Source organism: Pelodiscus sinensis, chromosome 1 (assembly GCF_052426305.1).
Source record: "Pelodiscus sinensis isolate ZL-2025 chromosome 1, ASM5242630v1, whole genome shotgun sequence".
NCBI lineage: Eukaryota > Metazoa > Chordata > Testudines > Trionychidae > Pelodiscus > Pelodiscus sinensis.
The window spans coordinates 23,864,548-23,884,558 of NC_143052.1; the positions used below are offsets into that span (position 1 = coordinate 23,864,548).

The 20,011-nt window shown below is 42.3% G+C and overlaps 1 protein-coding gene across 18 annotated transcripts in view; it reads left to right on the forward strand.

The window, feature by feature from the left end:
• The window catches only part of MAGI2 (membrane associated guanylate kinase, WW and PDZ domain containing 2), a 1,124,289-nt gene that overhangs the window by 651,039 nt on the left and 453,239 nt on the right, over positions 1-20,011 (forward strand). For all 18 annotated transcript variants that reach the window (XM_075926597.2, XM_075926590.2, XM_075926502.2 and 15 more), the window contains one exon: positions 1,284-1,403. In XM_075926597.2, the coding sequence (XP_075782712.2) occupies positions 1,284-1,403 (120 nt within the window). The remainder of the gene's footprint in view (positions 1-1,283; positions 1,404-20,011) is intronic.

Here is a 20,011-nt window from a genome sequence, read left to right on the forward strand (position 1 = left end):
GCTTTCTTTCGAAAAAGCAAGCCACTTTTTCGAAAGTTCAACGTGCAGTCTAGACGCTCTCTTTCGAAAGAGGCTCTTTCGAAAATATCTTTCGAAAGAGCCTCTTTCGAAAGAGGCTTGCAGTCTAGACATAGCCTTATGGTATGGTAATCAGAGATGGTAATCAGGATAGGGACAAGAGGGAAAATTAAACTTGTTGTTGTGCCTCAGAGATGTGCTTCCAGAAATTTTGTGGATACGGATGTGGATTATATACATTTTGTATCTAGAGCCCTGCAAATTTGCAAATATATGCTTTATTTCCACAGGTATCTGCAGCTATGGATATAGATATCCATGGATCATTTCTGCAGATGTGGACGTGGATATAAATTTTTTGTTTCTGAGCAGGGTTCTACTTATTGAACTTTCCTCTGGGGAATGCAGGAGCTACATCGACTGAAATTCTTCTCTTGTACTGTTCCCATGGTCTTCATAATTTATCACAAAATCTGGTATCTTTGGAGACCATGATTGTGGGGGTTTACATTTTCCTCAGTGAATAACTTCAAAACTGTCCTTCCAACATATTGAGGTATAACTTGTATATCCATTTTTTAGAATTCAGATTTCCCCTTACCACACTCTAACCTCCCTCCCCATAATTGAAGTCTTATTTTAAAAAATAGCAGTTTTAAAAGATTCAGCTCTCTAAATACCTTGTGGGATCCACTTCAAACCACTTTAAAATGATCACCTAACAAAAGATAGTGTGTACAAAATGTTAAACCAAAAAGAGTTTTCTGTATGAAAGTTGAGGTTGCAGGGGGGAAAAATTAGACTTATAAAGGAAAAAATGCCTTAAGATGTTAGTTTATGGAGTTACCACCATGGCTCCACAGTAAAAATGTGATTAAATATTTATCCATAACGTTCATCACATAGATTATAATCCTGACATGATATATGGTAAGAAAAAATGTATTTAGTAGAGGCAAAACTGGGACCTAAAAACATCTGGTCCAGAATTCCAAATGGCTCTAGCAACACCTCCATCAGCTTTTATATTTACATGGAAAAGTCAGGTAGTGAGGGGTACACTGCTTTGGAAAAAACATTGGAAAGGAAAATGCACCATACAATACTAACATTTAATTTATCACCCTATAATTTTCTCAAACCATACAACAGGACTAGCACAGTGCAAGCCTTCATGAAGGGTTTGTAGTACTTCACATATCAAATTGCAGTTTATATATGCTCAGTGAAAAATCATTTTGATGTGCCTTCTCTCTTATTATTAGGCACCACAAGGCCACATAAGGAGGGGGAGGTCCCGGGCGTGGACTATATTTTCATCACTGTTGAAGATTTTATGGAACTGGAGAAAAGTGGTGCTCTCTTAGAAAGTGGAACATATGAAGGTAAGTGCATTTTTATTGCTCAATCTGTTTTATCTTTTCTTTATGTATTTCCAATTTAGCAGAATTGCATTAGGACATCCCATTACAAATGTGCCATTGCTACAATTATGTGAAACTTATGACGAGCCAAATGGCAATTGTGAAAATATTTTTATATGAAAAAGCTAAAATGCAGATGGGTTCATTGTAGTTCTAATATATCACACGAGCTGAGAGAGACACTGAGACCATATAAGTTGTCCTGCAGCACAACAGGATAATACTCTGAGGTTGTATGAAAGAAACATTAGATCCTGATGCCAAGAACCTGAGGCAATGTAGATGAAGTTCAAACATATAATTACTTATTTAGTGCGTTTACAGGACAAAGCAAAGTCTTCAATGAGAAAACAATTGTAGCGTTGAACACTTTCCACGTGCTTATACAATATGGATGGTCCTGTAAATATCAATGTTCACTGGTGACCAAGACATCTCAATTTAAGTAATGCAGGAGGGCTTTGTAATGTCATGTCTCTTGGGTTTTGTAAAAGAAATACTTAAAAGAATTCATTAATTTATGTGTCTGTCAAGTAGATAGGGATTCTCAGTGATTGCTGTGTTCAAAACTGTCTGTTTAAGGGGAGAAGAGCTAGCAGCTTAATGCAAAGCAATGTTCCCCTGAGGGGCATAGTTGATTCATCTGATTTCAAACCTCTTCCAAAACATAGCTATCCTGAAAGCCAAACTCTTGTGAATTGCTGAGTTGAAAATGCCAAACACTAATGAAACCAAAAATCTTCACTAAAAATAATGTTTGTTTTAAATAGAAGTATTTAAGAATAAATCTAAAGGGCCAATATTTTTATTTCAGTTATCTTCAAAAGCAAATGTAACATTAAAAACTTACCATCTTTCTTACTGAAAAAATACGTCCCAGTCCTACAGGGAGTTTTGTGTGGGCAAATTCAGTGGCAGGATATGACCCCATATTTGTACCATGTGATAAAACTGGCAATAATAATTTTTATCCTGACCTTGTTCCAATCAGAAAAAAACTCTCAAATAAAGAGCTGTTTCCATAAAAGAAAATAATTAGCTCTCTTATAATTAGCATGAAGTAAAGTAAATCTTCTCTTACCTAATCAGCGCAAAGTACCCATTGGAAAGTAAATACATTTTGATAAAAGGCTAGATCAATACACAAATTATGGCAAAGAAGAGTTCCCATTAACAGAAGACAAATAAATGAAAAATGTGTCTCTTTCCTTCTATTCTCTTTTTTACTGTGTGACATTAAGGAAGAAACTTGCATAAATAATAACACAAAGGTAAGGTAATACTGCAGTGGTGCATTCATTGGATCTTCATTGAATGCTAAGCCATCTCTGTAGGTCTCTTTATGTTAATTTAGGTTTTGAAGGTCACATTAAAGTTAAGTAAGTTTAGCACAGGTCTGTCAATGCTTGACAATGTAATTTCATTAGTTTGTAGCAACATTGTAGAGGTTAACCTGCTCGTTCAAATTAAATCACAAGGTTCTTTCTTTCCTTGAGGGATACAGAGAAGTGTCTTTTAATACCAACTACCAGAAGCTGAGTGGACAGCAAAGTGAAATGTTCTGAATTTGTTGATTGGAAAGCTGTATGAAAGCGTCAGTCTACTGAAAATGTATCTGGATAAGGGACCACAAGGCAACAAAATGTCTAATATATCTTTTCTTGTGTGATTTTTGGCAATCTTGCCATTTGCCAAAGACAAACCAAATACAAATCTTTTCCCTACCGCAAAGGCCTTCCATTACAATGTGTGTCAAAGCAGTTAAGTTGATAATGTGCTGGGACGTACACCTGGCTTACACATGGGCAGTGCTGCCTTCTTCTTTAAGAACGTAAGAATGGTCATACTGAGTTAGACCAAAGGTCTATCTAGTGTAGTATCCTGTCATCTGACAGAAGCCAATGTCAGGTGTCCACAGACAGTGAACAGAAGAGGTAGTGATAAAGTGATCTATCTCCTGATGCCCATTACTAGCTTCTGACAAACAGAGCCTAGGGACACCATCCCTGCCCATCCTGGCTGATAACATGGATGGACCTTTCTTTCATGAATGTACCTATTTCTTTTTTTAATGCTGTTATAGTCTAGACCTTCACAACATCCTTTGGCAAGAAGTTCCCAGGCTGACTGGGGCTGTGTCTAGACTACACCTCTCTATCAACAGAGAGATGTAAATTAGGCACGTCGAAATTGCTAATGAAGCGGGGATTTAAATATCCCACATTAGCATAAACATGGCTGCTTCTTTTTTTTCAAAACTGAGCTTTTTCGGAAAAAAACGGCAGTCTAGATGCGGTTCTGTCGAAAAATAAACCCTTTTTTGAAAGATCCTGTATTCCTCCAAAAATGAGGTTTACAGGATCTTTCAAAAAAGGGTTTATTTTTCGACAGATCCACATCTAGACTTCCAGGTTTTTTTCGGAAAATGCTCCATTTTTAAAAAAAACAGCAGCCATGTTTATGCTAAGGAAGCACGCGATATTTAAAGCCCAGATTCATTAGCAATTTCGACGTGCCTAATCTACATCTCTCTGTCAACAGACAGGTGTAGTCTAGACACAGCCTGAGTGTTGTGTGAAAAATACTTCCTTTTTGTTTTGGTTTTTAATCCTTCTGCCTATTAATTTCATTTTGTGACCCCTAGATCTTGACTCATGAAAGGAGTCAATAGCACCTCTTCATCTACTTTCTCCACACTGGTCATGATTTTATAGATCTCTGACATATTCCCCTTTAATCATCTCTTTCCCAAGCTGAAAAGTCCCAATCTTATTCATCTCTCCTCATATATGGCAGCTGTTCCAAACCCCTAATCATTTTATTGCCCTTTACTGAACTTTTTCCAATTCCAATATCTTTTGTTGCAATGAGGAGACCACATCTGCACACAGTATTCAAAATGGGGGTGTAGACTAGATTTATATAGAGATGATATGATATTTTCTGTCTTATCAACTAACTCTTTCTTAATGATTCCCAACAGCTTAGTTTAGCGGTCATAAATAGTTAATTATTTTTGTTAGGTTGCAAACTTCACTTCTTACACTTCTGTTCCTCACTGTTATAGTATTGTCCAGTTTGCCTGAATCCAAACACTACCCCTCATGGGAGTCTAAGAGGTTGCATCAATAGACTTGGGTTCACAGAGTTTCTCCTATAGTTCTAAAATATTTGAGTAGACTAGAGACTTGGGCTCTGAAGCTCACCTCCCTCCCAAGGTTTCAGAACTCAATCTCTAGCCTGAGCTCCAATGTCAATACAGCTATTTTTAGCATGGCAGCACCCTGTACTTTTCATCTCCTGACCAATGGCCCCAAAATTGGATTATTATAAAGTTTTCCAATGTTAGAGACGAAACAGGCGTCCCAGGAGCAGATGGGGTAAACGGAACCACTTTATTGCCTACACACATTTACCTCATACATTAACACAGTGTTGGAGTGGCAACAACCTGGTGACAATCACACCCTTTTATCTTTTTTAGTATGTTAATTCACATGTCTATCACTGCTTTTCCTAAAGCCTTATTTAGTAATGTTAATTCCCATAAAATGAATATTAATAAGCAAATAATGAATACAATTATACCCGCCCCTAATTACTATTTACAGAATTTCTAATTGAATCAACACTTCCTATGCTACAAACTAACAGGTCACAGAGATTACAAGGGATTTCGACCCTGAATATATGTTATGCAGAGCCAATGAGGATAAGCAAAAGACACAACAAAGTCAAGCTGAATGCTTATCTATTTTCCAAGGCTGCCAGGATAAAGGGGGAAAACATGTTTGAAGGGCAATGGCAATGCCTTTTCTGGTTAGACCCCTTACCCACTAATGTAGAGCCATTCCAGACCCCAATTAATATTTACACCCTCCAACATCCAACATCTATTAAAAAGGATGGATGAGGCCCTCCAAATCCCTGTTGTGGAGGTACAGGTATAGACAAACAAGTTAATGGACATAATTCAGGATTCCTTGTGAGGAAAAATAATCCTTTGAGTCAATGGGAATATCATGGACCGTGGCAGATTCCTGTGGCAGACACTTGCTTTATTCCTCACTGCCACCTCTCATAAGGCATATAGGAAATACTAAGTACATCTCAAGGGTGTAGAATTCTTTTACATGCACCCTATCACATCCTGCCTTGTGGCCACAGTGATGGATGAAAAAGCAAAACAATTCAAGTCCACACCAAAAAAGAGCCAGCCAAATAAACTAGCTGGCTCTTTATCTGGCTGGAAAACCTATTTCTTGGTGAGCATACAGTTTTGCATGGCCAATTATCAAGCTATATTGTCCAGGTATTACTTCCACACAGATTAAAGACTTCTTTACTGTGAATAACTTGCCCGATGAGATTTGTAAAAACTTCACATCGCTAGTCATTTAGAGTCAGCTAATGGCCAGGAGAAGTCGCCAAGTGGTGGATACAGCTGCTAGACCAATGCCAACTTTTGTTATGAGAAGGACATCATAGCTTCAGGGATGAGGATTTCCCAGGGAAGTCCAAACAATGATGGAAGACACACCTTTCAGAAGAGCTGAATTGTTCATTTCTAAGACTGATGAGGTCCTCCAAATGCTGAAGGATTCACGAGCACCCTACATTCCTTTGGGGTCTACATACCAGCTCCTCAGAGGAACCACATAAAATAGTTTTAACCCTCACGGAGACTGATCCCTTCAAGAGAAACATCCTTTTGAACAGATGACCAGTTTCTAAGTACCAAGGAAAAGAACGAGGAAGGATCTCCCTTTCTGTTACATGGGCTCCAAAGAGGATCAGAGACAGCTGGAGAACTCCTGCTAAGATCCAGTGAAGCAATTTGGCATCAGATTTGCTCTAGTCCCTCTTGTACAATTAGGTATTGTTGGAAGTGGATGATTTATTTATATTTATATCATAGCAGTGACTGAAGGTTCCATTTTAGGATACATCGTACCATGTGATATATCAGCAAATGACGAGATATGGTCTCTACCAAAAATATCTTACAATCTAAAAGTGCCATTTTCTTCTAAAAAGAATTGCTGGCCCCTAAACAAAGAGGGGCGGGAGGGAGAAAGGGGGCAAATTCTGCTCTCCAGAAACGAGTGGGGTCTCAGGCAGAAGGGGTGAGACTGAGACATCCAGGCCTCAGCACAATTGGGACTGCACCACACACACCCTCCCCTCCCAGCCAGCCTTCAGAGCCTCTTGGAATGCATAATGCAACACTATGGCGGTGATTTAAAGAGTCCAGGGTGTTTTTTATTTTTTTCACCACTGAGGCTTTGCCTGACACTTCCATCGCTCTTGTGACAAGTGAATGACTGAAGAGTTCCCTACATCTGCAGTAACTCCATGTTTAAAACTGTATACTTTTCCATTTTTCACAAATCTGACAAAAACATTATTGTATTGTTTAGTTTTAGTTTTTCTGCCCTTTTGCCAAGTGGTGAGACTATTTTGGTTCACTTTTATTTGTACTCCTGCTGAAAATACCTTGCCACCTCTGTACTGATGTATTCTTTTAAACTGGTGAAATGCTGCAAATATTGTGAAAAAAATCAGAAGTTCAGTCTCCAAGGCTGTAAGTGTGGCTACATCTAGACTGCGTTTTTTTCCCCGGAAAAAGATATGCAAATTGCAAACCACGATTTGTGTATCTTTTTCCATTTTTTTTTTTTTTTGGAAGAGGCTTTTCCGAAATTTGGCCAAATTTCAGAAAACCCTCCTCTTTTGGAACATTCCTTATTCCTCTCACTGGGAGGAATACGGGAATGCTGAAAGAATGCACCCGCTTTTTCGGAAACTGTTCTGAAAAAGCAGACGTTTTCCCTGGACGTGACTCTGCAGTCTAGCCGTAGTCTGTAGCAGAAGAAAGAAAGGGCCACTTCTTGCTCCTATTGAAGTCAATGACAAAACTCTCATTGACTTCAGTGAGAGGATTAGTGGCCCCAAGAGCATGATAAGATCATGAAATCCCTCAGAGTTATCTGTTTATATGTAAGTGAATTGCTTCTTTCTTTTCTTGCAAAATGTACATTTGCTGATGTATTGCAGGCAAGGAAAGAAAGTCTCTTTATAGTAAGCACAATTTATTGAAGATAATGGACCAAATCCAGAAGGCCTTACCCTTTGTTTTTCTTAGACAAAACTCCTGTTGACTTTACTGAATACAGGACTTCAATATTTGGTTAGCTTAGTATGAGATACTGAACATCACATATCATGCAAAAATATAGTTTATATTCAGGTAACATAGTGAGATAAAATAATAGTACTGTAATGAACTAGGTAGTATGTATGTATATGAATCAGTGCCTTATATTGAACAGAATTGGAACTGTACAGCTGTGTGTCATATGCCCCGTATTGCTGTACACAGAAGGAGTTCAGGTGGCAGGTTCCTGTGCTTTTTGAGCCACATTAGCTCCACTCTTTTAGTGAACTTACAAGTCATGGCATGTTGAAAAAATTATAACCATGTATTCATAGATGATAGCATACGCTAAACACGAGTTGAACCTCTCTACTCCAGCACCCTCGGGACCTGACCAATGCTGAACCAATGATTTTGCCAAATCATGTGAGGTCAATATTGTCTAACAGCATTACCAACACTTCCACTGCTTAGAAATCTCAGAGGGGTAGCCGTAATAGTCTGTAATGTAAAAAAACAAGGAGTAGTCCTATAGCACCTTAAAAATGAACAAATACAGTATTATGAGTTTTCGTGGCACAACCCACTTCTTCTGAAGTTGGTGTTACAGGACCACTCATTTTGGGAGGAGCTCTTAGACGACATTCAGGGGTAAATTAGAGTTAAATAACAGCACGGAACACTGAGAATCAGGATTGGTGGCTGTGAACAAACTTTATGGGACTGCAGTAAACTTGGCCACATCCATGATAAATGGTCATCCAGCTAAATAAAATCACGCCGGACCATAGATGTTGGTGGACCAGAGAGTGCTGGACTAGAAAGGTTCAACCTGTAAATAAAACAGACTTCATATACATAAATTTCAGAATCATGTGCTAAGCACTTGGTAAACAAGATGACGTGTATGTATTGTCTTCCCATCTCCTTTAAATGGAAAGACTTGTCTCTGTACACTTTTATCTCTCTGACCTGTCAAGACCTCTTTAGAGACTTAATTTGTGAATAACTGGCTTGAAAGACCTTTTGGCTTCCTTATGTCAGCATGACTTTGTAGTGCATATACTAAATCCCTGGAAGGAAAATACTTATGAAATTTATCTTTGGAAAATGTTAATATGCATAATAGAAATTCAACAAATGTTTTCCAAAACAAAAATGCATGTAGTACATAGGCTGTTGTTTCCTGTAAAACTTAATTATAGAATATTAAGATTAATGAAGAGTTGGAAGAACAATGTATATAATAGAATGGAATTTAAAAAAATTCAACTATATATTTGAGAGCATTTGTCTTCCTGCCTGTCTGTCTGTCTGTTCAAGAACTCTTGCTAAAGGGTAAAATCTAGGACAATCAAATTAGATATACAGCTTTCTCTTGCCATAATTTAAAGCAACATGAGGGTTTGTTTTGCCAGGAAAACTGGATGTGCCTGGAATGGGATTGCTTCTTATAAAACCATACCAAAAAGGGACAGACTTTCCTGGCAGTTGAAAGGGGCTGGCTGAGATGTTCTCCTTCCCCATGCTCCCATCCAAAACTGCCCCAACTCTGAGCCTCCCACACCACAAGTGCCCTGTAGGGAGGGCAGGGAGGTTGAAGCTGTCCCACCAAAATTCATATGGGGACATTATTGGCTGTTCCCCTTCACGAAGGAGCAAGGGGAAAGTTTGCTGCATTCCTCTCTCTGGCTGAGGAGCGCAGGGGGCAGATGAACCTGGACCTGCCCCTGTGGGAGGACCTCTTCCCCAGTTGTGCCCACTGGACCTGCAGTAGCCATGAAGAGACACTTCTTACCTGGACCCAAGCTGCTGGGGTAGTCCTCTTCCCCAGGGCAGCCTACATACTGAACCTCTCATCCCCAGCCCTAACCCAGAGAAATTATTTAAATGTTTCCAAAAACAAAAATTATTTAGGACCTGAGCAAAACTTGTTCAGAGCTTCAAAAGGATGTAAAAAGATGACAAAACCCTTGATAAATCAAGTATGCTAAATTAACCCAGCATTCCAAGGCTACCTTTGCCGGCTGGCACCTTCTTGTGGCATGCAACCTCAAATCTGACAGTTTCTCCCCTTCCTGCTGTCAATCATTTAGTTGTGTGTCTATTGGTTTCTTGTCAAGAGCCCAACCCTCTCGCCAAGGTTCAGGAATGTCATCATCCTAGCCAAGGACAGATAGTTCCAGGCTCCTGTGTGAAGCAGCAGTTGCTCCTGGTCTCTCGCTGTTCCCTGAGCTGCTTCCCACTTCACCTCCTTTGCAAGCTTTCCCCAGACACTGCTTCCAGAAAGCAGTCTGTTCAAGGGTTCTCCTCCCTAGCAGCCTTTCCCCTCCATGTGCCTGGCAGCCCTTTCCCCTTTACAGCTCTTTTGAGGCCATCAATCAGCCTCATCTTAGCAGATAGACATTTTTTTCTATTAACCCTTTAGTTGCCGTGCCAGCAGAAAGTCATACCCTATGACAATAACTCTATAAGGGTATGTCTACACTACAAAGTTAGTTTGAACTAACGGACGTTAGTTCGAACTAACTTTCATAGGCGCTACACTAGCGCTCCATTAGTTCGAACTTAATTCGAACTAACGGAGCGCTTAGTTCGAACTAGGTAATCCTCATTCCACGAGGATTAAGCCTAGTTCGAATTTACTAGTTCGAATTAAGGGCTGTGTAGACCCTTAATTCAAACTAGTGGGAGACTAGCCCTCTCCAGCTTTCCCTGGTGGCCACTCTGGCCAACACCAGGGAAACTCGTCTGCCCCCCTCCCAGCCCCGGACCCCTTAAAGGGGCACGGGCTGGCTACGGTGCCCGTGCCAGGTGCAAGCCTGCCAGCACCCAGCCAGCAGACCCTGCACCTGGCACGGATCGAGCCAGCCACCCGATGCCCCCCAGCCCTCTCCCTCTTCCCGGGACCAGGCTGGCGGCTCCCGGGAGCTTGCCCGGGACCGCAAGAGGCGGGCACCCGCCTGAGCTAGTGCGGAGATCGTGGACCTTGTCCACGATCTCCGCACTAGGCACAGGAAAGTGGCCAGCTAGGGCAGGAGAGCTGCCAGCCTGGCCACCCAGGAGCAGGTGTGCATGAAAATCAAGGGGGTCCACTGAGACCCCCGACCCTGAGCCCTGAGCTTACAATGGCCGTACTGGGTCAGACCAAAGGTCCATCTAGCCCAGTAGCCTGTCTGCCGACAGTGGCCGACCCTAGGAACCCTGGAGGGGATGGACCGAAGACAGTGACCAAGCCATTTGTCTCGTGCCATCCCTCTCCACAAACCTTGGGCAGAGACACCACTCCTATCCCCTGGCTAATAGCACTCCATGGACCCAACCTCCATGACTTGATCTCACGTCCCTTTAAACTCTGTTCTAGTTCTAGCCTTCACAGCCTCCTGCAGCAAGGAGTTCCACAGGTTGACTCTTTGCTTTGTCAAGAACAACTTTCTGTTACTAGTTTGAAGCCTGCTACCCATTCCTTTCCTTTGGTGTCCTCTAGTCCTTCTTTGTGGGAACTAATGAAGAACTTTTCTGTATGCACCCTCTCCACCCAACTCCTGCTTTTAGAGACCTCTATCCTGTCCCCCCTCTGTCTCCTCTTTCCTAGGCTGAGAAGTCCCAGTCTCTTTAGCCTCTCTTCATATGGGACCTGTTCCCAACCCCTCATCATTTTAGTTGCCCTCCCCTCTCCCAGCCTCTCTCTTCCCCTCTCCCACCTCCTTTTCCCAGTCTCCCCCAGTTTTGTTCAATAAAGACAGATTCCATTTTTGAACACAATTGTCCTTTATTTTGTACATCAAGAAAAGGGGCTAGGGAAGGGTAAGTGGAAGGAGGTGAGGGAGGAATGGGGTACGAGCCCCCGATGGGGAGGACTGGGCTGGCTCTGCGGGCTTCTGGGGGTGGAAGCTCTCCTGCAGCCCCCCAATTGTCCCCTCTCCCCAGATGGCAGCCTGGGGCAAGTGCAGCCAGGCTGATGGCCGAGTGGTGTGATGTGCCCAGTGTGGGTAGTCCGGGCACTCCAAGCCAGGACTGCTTTGCAAGCGGGGCACCCCTGAGAACTGTCTGTCCGGGGTGGGGGTCGGGACCCTTTAAGCACAGCCCTCTCCACGCTCTAAGTCCTCCTCTGATGCCCTGCCGGCACTGCTTCTGGCCATCCTTAAGCCCGGTTCAGGGTTCACTTAATGTGGACATGCTAGTTCGAATTAGCAAAACGCTAATTTTGGGTGAGAAAATTTATCTTATCTGCCATTATGCACAGAAAATGTCTCAGATTTCATTCTGCTGTTATTGTCACAGAAATCTACCCTTTATCATTTGGTGAGTTTTTTAAATTTTGCAAAACTCTCCTATATAGTCAAAAATTCAGAGAGTGGCTGACTGACCATTCCCAACACTGCCAACACATAGATTAAAATCCTGACCCCACTGAAGTCAGTAACAATACTCTGATTGATTTAAATGAGGTCAGGATTTCACCCCTACTACTCTACTATTTGGATAATGTGTGGCAGTAGAATAAATATTAGAATTTCTCTTTTAACCCAGAACTCTTGAATTAATTAATATACTTGCAATAAGATCACTGCATATTTCCTTCAAGATGTTCTTTGTGCCCATAACATTTTTTATGATCTTTTTGCCATATTTTTCCTGTATTTGCGGAGGCTAATTTTCAGTTGTTTTACAAATGAATACGTAGGGTATTGGCTGGCATCTCTCCATTTGTAAATACTGTGGAAGCAACATTGTTGTTATATAGTCCTGAGATGCCTCTCCCCCTTTCTGATTCCCAATTATGATTATCATTCAGCCCTATATCTTAAGCCTTTTCATCATCCATATGTCTTTTACTATTAGCATTATTTTAAAATTTGAATGATGGATTTTTCTGTAAAATATTAGTTTATTATTTTTTGTAATGATTATCATTTTTATAGTAATAATTATCAATTTTTAAATAATGGAGTTAGAAATTCAAGGTTTGGCCCCATGGTTGTATTTCTATAGTGCTGCCTCCTGCCAGAACACTTGGAATGCTGTGCAAAACAAATGAAACAAATACAGAGTAATACAATGCTGCCCTCTTAAGCAAGTAAAAAGTCCCAATTTTAACAGGGAAATAAATGGATAGAAAAGGCCTGGATATAGCTACTAATATAGCAATAATAATGATGATTTAAAAATAATCTTTTTATGACAAGTGTGGTGTTTTAAAAGCAGGGAAGAAATTAATTGAAACCTAAATTAAAGCAGAGAACAAGGTCCACGCTGAAAGGGTCAGCAAAGCAAAAGTGTGATGGTCACTTTTCAGACCCAGCAGTTTATAAGCATGGATACCTACTAGAAGGAGGAAGGAATAAGACTTAAATATAGCCGGGGAGTTGTGGCCTGATTGAGCCCTCTCACTAGTTTTACACCAGTGTACTTCTGTTGGCTTCAGCAGCATTGCTGTTAGTTCACAGGAGTGGAAGCGAGAGCAGAATCAGGCCCTTGTCTTTTAAATATTGCAGAGCTTTAAACCTGAAATGCTAGGGATTGTTGCTGTTTTAAAAAAGCAGGAGGTAGAACATTCAGAAGTGAACGTGTTGAAATGCTTCAAAATATAACACCAAGTCCATCTCCACATATGTACTGGAGATAAGGGGTTCTCTTCTGCTTCTTACATTAATGAACTCAAAGGCACCAAACTGTGCCCTTGTTTTGAGTTTTAGTTCAATGCACTTATGTTTACTAGGGCATGGCAAAAGGAAGGAATTACAGTTTAGTAAACAGAGGGTAACCGAGTTAGTCTGTACAGGATAAACTTAAAAAACAAACACTGGTCTGGTAGCACTTTATAGACTAACAGAACATGTAGATGGTATCAAGAGCTTTCATGGGCACAGCCCACTTCTTCAGATGACCAGAGGTTTGAGTTTAGGATGAGCAGACCCAAAATAAATAGGGGAGAAGGGAGAAAGGGGAAGAAAAAAAGGAGGGTGGGGCAGGAAACAAGGATCAGAGCTTATGAAAAAAATCAAAGGGAAAAACAGGAAGGCAGAAGGGTCATCAGTAAGCACTGCAAACAGCTCTCTGTGTAGATTCCTGTGTCAGTAGCCTCCCCCCCCCATTGACTTTGATCCTTATCTGCTTCATTTTAACTGGCCAATCTTCAGGTGCTTAATGACCCTTCTGCCTTCCTGTTTTTCCCTTTGATTTTTTCATAAGCTCTGATCCTCCCCCCCCCCCTTTTTTTTTCTTCCCCTTTCTCCTTTTTCCCCTATTTATTTTGGGTCTGCTCATCATAAACTCAAAACTCCGGTCATCTTAAGAAGTTTAGTAAACATAATTCCTGTCTGCTCCTTTCTTATTCTCCACAAGAAAAGAGAAAACAAAGACTTTTCTATGGTTGTACTACTCAGACATAAAAGGTGACTTTCACAAGTCACGTCTACAGAATAGTTTTACACTTCTGCAGTGTCAAGATGGTGTGACAGATATCCCCATCCCCTGCAATGTCTGATCTGAATTTTACCTGCTGTATAAATATTGATGATTTTAATAATTGTTGTTCTGTCACTGTGCATCTTAAGAATGTATTTCTCTGTCTTAAGTCATGAAAAGAGCATGAAAAGAGCAGACAGCAATTAGTTTGATGTTGAAATAGTACCTTCATAGTAGGTAGCGTTATGAGTGTTAGTAGGGATTGAGCAATGGATTGGTACACAAAGGTAAGCGAAAGGGCAGCGCTTCTTTGGGCAGAAACCTGTGTGTGAAATGTCCCATTGGAATCAAGAAGCAGTGAGAAGGAAGTGAGAAGCTGATCATTGTTACAGAGCAGAAGAGTATAATCCAATGTCCATATACCATTTGTAACTGAAATAAGTCCTTTTTGACGTCTAGATTGGAAGGAATGATACCAGGGAAATTCAGACACCTCCACAGGAAGCAAGGCTTACACACAGACAGACTCTTGAAAATCTTTCCTGTGAGGAGGCTGGCCCAGATTTTTTAAGATTGGCCTTTATATGCCCGATGCCAGTCAGGAGAGGAGTGAGATGGGTTTAAGAACACTTATGCGTGTATGCCACTCAGCCAGTCCCAAACCACAATTTATAGACGTCTCAGGGCTGCTTTATATTATAGCAACTGATAATTGCCCCAGAGAAGATCAGCAAGACGTAGAACTCCCTGGCTTTTACCCTTTCCCTGACTATGCCCAGCTGAATTCTGAAGTATTGAGGGGTCCTATGCTGCACTGTGCATACCTCACTGCTCAAACAGCCCTTTCAGCTGTTGGCAGCCAGCGTAAATTATTACATCCTTCAGCATGCTTTAATTTATGCCATTGACTTCTTCAACCTCCAGAGGGTCCCAGAATCCCGAAGAGTCCAAAAGTATCCTAAAGCTATCATAATAGTTATACCTTGTCTGAGTTATACAGAACACTTCTCAGCTCCATCCCATATCTGCCCCATTGCCAAAAGATGCTGACAAACTGAAACTTCAGGGAATGGCAACTAAAATTGTAAGGCAGGTGTTGGGATGTATTTAGCTTCTTTAAGCAATGACTGAGGGTCGTAATATAAAGTGTGCAAGTCCCTAGGATACAGTGTCACTGAAGTATATATCTAGGAGCACTGGGAAGAAATTAGCAAAGAGAGATGATTAGGTTTAATATTAGGATATATTCTGACAGTGAGTTGTATTAAACTATGGGCAATGAACTTTGCTGCACTGGCAGATAAATTAACTGAAAGCATCTATTAAGTGTTATCTATTTCTAATTTCTGTGTGAGATTTTATTCTAAGTGCTCCCAAACTTAAATCCTGAGTGGCAAATTTACAACCATAATTTATTATTATACAGCTAGATTATAAACTTTTAATACTGACATCACTGAATACTGACATCACTTCAACTGTGATAGGAGTGCTACCACTTTAATTCAAAATTAGGGTAGTGATTTGCACCAAACTAAAAAACAAAGCACTTATTCCCTTTACTCTGTGTAGAATTGGACCCAATGGGGTACGTGTGATATTGATCCAAAAACACACATTTATATTTATGCTTTTTTCCCCACGTGTCTAGCATACCAGATTACAAAACATAATAATAGATGCCCTATCTATGAAGAAAGATGTAGCCAAAAGGCACATGAGAAAAGTTTTTTTTCATTGCCTCACTTTTTATATTTTAGAAACAAAATGTTTGGCAAACTCTCTAGTTTGTATAAAAGTTCAGATGTTAGAAAGGATGATCAAACAGACTCCCTTTGTACCTCTATATCATCTTCAATTTATTATTATTACATGCTTTCATTTGTTTATACTGAGTACTTTTCTATTGTATTCACGGGACAGTGACTTTCTTGTAGCAAATGTAAATTCAGTTCGATTACCTTGAACTACCACCAAAACTGTTCAGATGTTGCCCTAGAGACAGGTTATGTTTTATGAGAGATTCCTCATATCCCTTGGGCCAAATTATGAGCTGACTAAGGTGGAACTGGAGAATTCCCCCTTTGAACAAATGAAGTCAGTCAGGATAGCACTAAGTTAGTTCTTTGTAATCTTTGCATTCCCCTGATTCTCAGACAGCTAAGTGTATGTCTACACTACCACCCTAGTTCGAACTAGGGTGGTAATGTAGTCAACCGGAGTTGCAAATAAAGCCCGGGATTTGAATTTCCCGGGCTTCATTTGCATAAAGCCGGGCGCCGCCATTTTTAAATGTCCGCTAGTTCGGACTCCGTGCCGCGCGGCTACACGCGGCACGAACTAGGTAGTTCGGACTAGGCTTCACGAGGAGTAACGGTAGTTCGGAGTAGAAGCCTAGTCTGAACTACCTAGTTCGTGCCGCGTGTAGCCGCGCGGCACGGAGTCCGAACTAGCGGACATTTAAAAATGGCGGCGCCCGGCAAGATGCAAATGAAGCCCGGGAAATTCAGATCCCGGGCTTCATTTGCAACTCCGGTTGACTACATTACCACACTAGTTCGAACTAGGGTGGTAGTGTAGACATACCCTAAGTGTCCTTCAGTGTGAGGTACAGCAGCCTGGAGGACATTAAATTTTGACAGCTGTCATAAACTCCATGGTAATCAGGGATCACAGGAGGTGCAGGGGATAACTGACACTACATAACCTACATCAGCACTGAGGGGGAGAGGTCACGGTGTGTAGGAGCCTTTTCACTCTTTCTTTGTCACTAGAAGATGCTACTTTGCCAGTATAATCCTCTTGCACTGGACTATGCATAGGGCTGTTTTGCTCTGACAACATGTTATAAAGTGGCCATAGGAAAAGGAAGCACCTGAGGATTGTACCATGTCCTTGCAGTTCTGACTGTATTTCTTTTGCTTTAACTGGAAATAGATTGGAGTTTCCTCTCCCCCCCCCCCCCCGCCTTTGCCCACTCTAGTGGTCAAAACAACACCTGGGGCCTGTTTCTTCTGTTTATACTGAACTAACTCTGGAGTAACTAAATTCCAAGTTAATGGAATTGCACCAGCGTGAAACCAGCATAAGGTGGTTTGAGATAACTTTGGTGTTTTGGAAGGGCATGAATTGCCTTGTATCCACACACACAAGTTTTTTATTTTGAGTTTATCTGATGGTTTATTCCACTACATTTAATTAATCTTCTATGGAACTGATAGAACTCTATTCCAGAAGGATGATAGAAATGTAGCCGTGTTAGTCTGGGGTAGCTGAAGCAAAATGCAGGACAATGTAGCACTTTAAAGACTAACAAGATGGTTTATTAGATGATGAGCTTTCGTGGGCCAGACCCACTTCCTCAGATCAAATAGTGGAAGAAAATAGTCACAACCATATATACCAAAGGATACAATTAAAAAAAAGTGAACACATATGAAAGGACAAATCACATTTCAGAACAGGAGGGGGACAGACACTTACCTTCCTTTCTTCCCCCCCGCATCTCCCTCCTGTTCTGAAATGTGATTTGTCCTTTTCATATGTGTTCACTTTGCAATCTTATACTTGCATAACCAATTTTTAAATAATTATGTCACTTCCAAAGCAGATTAGGAGATTAATTTCAGCGGGAGAAGACTCTAGGTAAACTGACAAAAGACCTTCTGTGTGTGCATTCAAGGCAGTTTATGCCAAAAACCTTTTCTGTGTAGTCAGTCCCTTACACTGGTTTCATGCCAGTGCAATTCCATTAAATCCAAATTAACTCTTGATTTAATCCAGTATAAACAAGACATAAAGAGACCTTTGAGTATTATTTTGACCACCTGAGGGCTTCAATTTATTTTCAATTAAAGCAACAGAATTACAATCAGAACAGCGAGGACAAATGTGCTAAAAGAATACAATGGCTCAGATGCTTCTTTGTGTTAAGGCCACTTTACATCATGCTGCCAGAAGGAAACAGTCCTAAAGATGATATACATAGGTGCAGGAAGGTTGTGCCAATACAACAGGATCCTCTAGTAACATAGAACTAGTGCAAAGGCTCCTACGTCAAGTTCAGAATGTAGGGCTGGTGGTAGCATCAGAGAGCCCTTGCATCCCCAGTCTGCCATATGCCCCTTTGGATCTGTGAATAACTGGCAACATTTAGAGCAACCTCCAGACTGCAGTAAATTACACTGAGAGACAAATACTTGGCTGAGGATTAGGGATATGCAAAGATGACAAAGAGCTAGATTAGTAATCACTGACCTGCACTGTGCACCTGATTATCTGCAACCAAGATTCATGGGCAAAATTTATAATCAATCAGAAAGCACCCATGGCAATATATGCACACCCTGTCCTGTAAGGGGGAGGACAGTGAACACCACAGTAAAGTCTATTGTGGTGGGGGTCTCAGTCTCACAACTCCCAAAGTTCAAAGTCTAGGGCAGTGATGGGCAATCAACACTGGTGAGTGGGCCACATGACTTAGTCTCTGTTGGCACAAGATGGCCAGTGGTGGACAACCTGTGGTCTGCGGCCCACTGTGGTCTTCCACCTGCGGCCCATGCACTCCCTCCCCTTTCCCTATGCCTTCGCATTGAGGCAATGGAGCCCTGCACTTCCTACTCCTCCCCCCTTTCTCCCCACACTTTTAAAGTGCGCAAATATCCTGATTCGCCCGCTCTCCCAACTTCTCCCCCCCCCCCCCCCGAGCTTGAACAACCATTAAATAGATTTACAGCATTCCAGCTCTGGGAGAGAAAAGGGGGAGTGCGAATCAGCAGATTCAAGGTGCTCCAAAAGTACTGGAAGCGAGGGGGAAGAGAAGAAACTGCAGGGCTCTAGTGCGTGGGACAGGGGACAGACAGGGAGTTCACCACTTGTCCAGGGTGATTGGATTAGCCTCAGTATCTGGGAAAATGGGGGACCATCAGCCCAAGTCAGTTAATGGACCCCTCAGTACAGGGCAATGCACAATAAAAATATTTGGAGATATACCTATCTCATAGAACTGGAAAGGACCTTGAGAGGTCATTGAGTCCAGTCCCCTGCCCTTACAGCAGGACCCAGTACCATCCCTGACAAATTTGCCCCAGATCACTAAATGGCTCTCAAGGACTGAACTCATAACGCTGGGTTTAGCAGGCCAACGCCCAAACCACTGAGCTATCCCTCCCCCCATGCAGCCTTTCCTTACATGGGAGAATAAATGTGGCAGTTCTTCAATACAAGGCAGTGTGGCCTGATGACTACAGGTTAAACTTCCCTAAACCGGGATTCTCTGGTCCAGCAGGATCATGGATGTTCCCAGGCCAGAGAGCCCCGGTGTTCGGGAGTCAGGCAGCAGGAGGGCCAGCAGCTGGGAGCCACCCGAGCAGGGGGGCCAGCAGGGAGCCGGGGCTGGGGTTGCGCAGCAGCCTGGTAGGGGGGATGGGGTCATGTGGCAACCCAGCAGGGGGAGTGCAATAACTGGGAAGCCAGGGCCACACAGCAGCCTGGCAGGGGGCTGGAGCCGTGCACACCAGGGAGCTGGAGGTGGAGCTGGGGCCATGCAGCAGCCCACTAGGGGAGCTGGATCCAGAGCAGCAACAGTGGGACTGTGGTGTGGCAGCCTGGTGGGGTGGGAGGTGGCTGGGACAGCATTCTGGCAAAGGAGCTAAGCCAGGGATACACAGCGGCTCACTGAGCTGGGGCCATTGGTAGGCCGCCCGCCTGGGGCCATTAGCAGAGTACCCAGCTGGAGATGAAAGCAGAGCCTAAGGCAGACTAGAAAGCCTGCAGCAGGGTACCTCTCCTGATCTGGCAAATTCCCTCATTCTGGACCATTCGGGTTCTGGACCAGAGAGGTCCAACCTGTAGTACCAAATGGGCCACTAGCAGGACAGTTGGAAGGCTAGGTGGGAGTCTTGAACCCACCCAACCCCATCCCTCCCCCCAGGACCTAGCCCAGAGCCCTGGCAGCGGTGGAGTGGTCCGCCAATGGCTCAGCAGGGACTCCCACCTAACC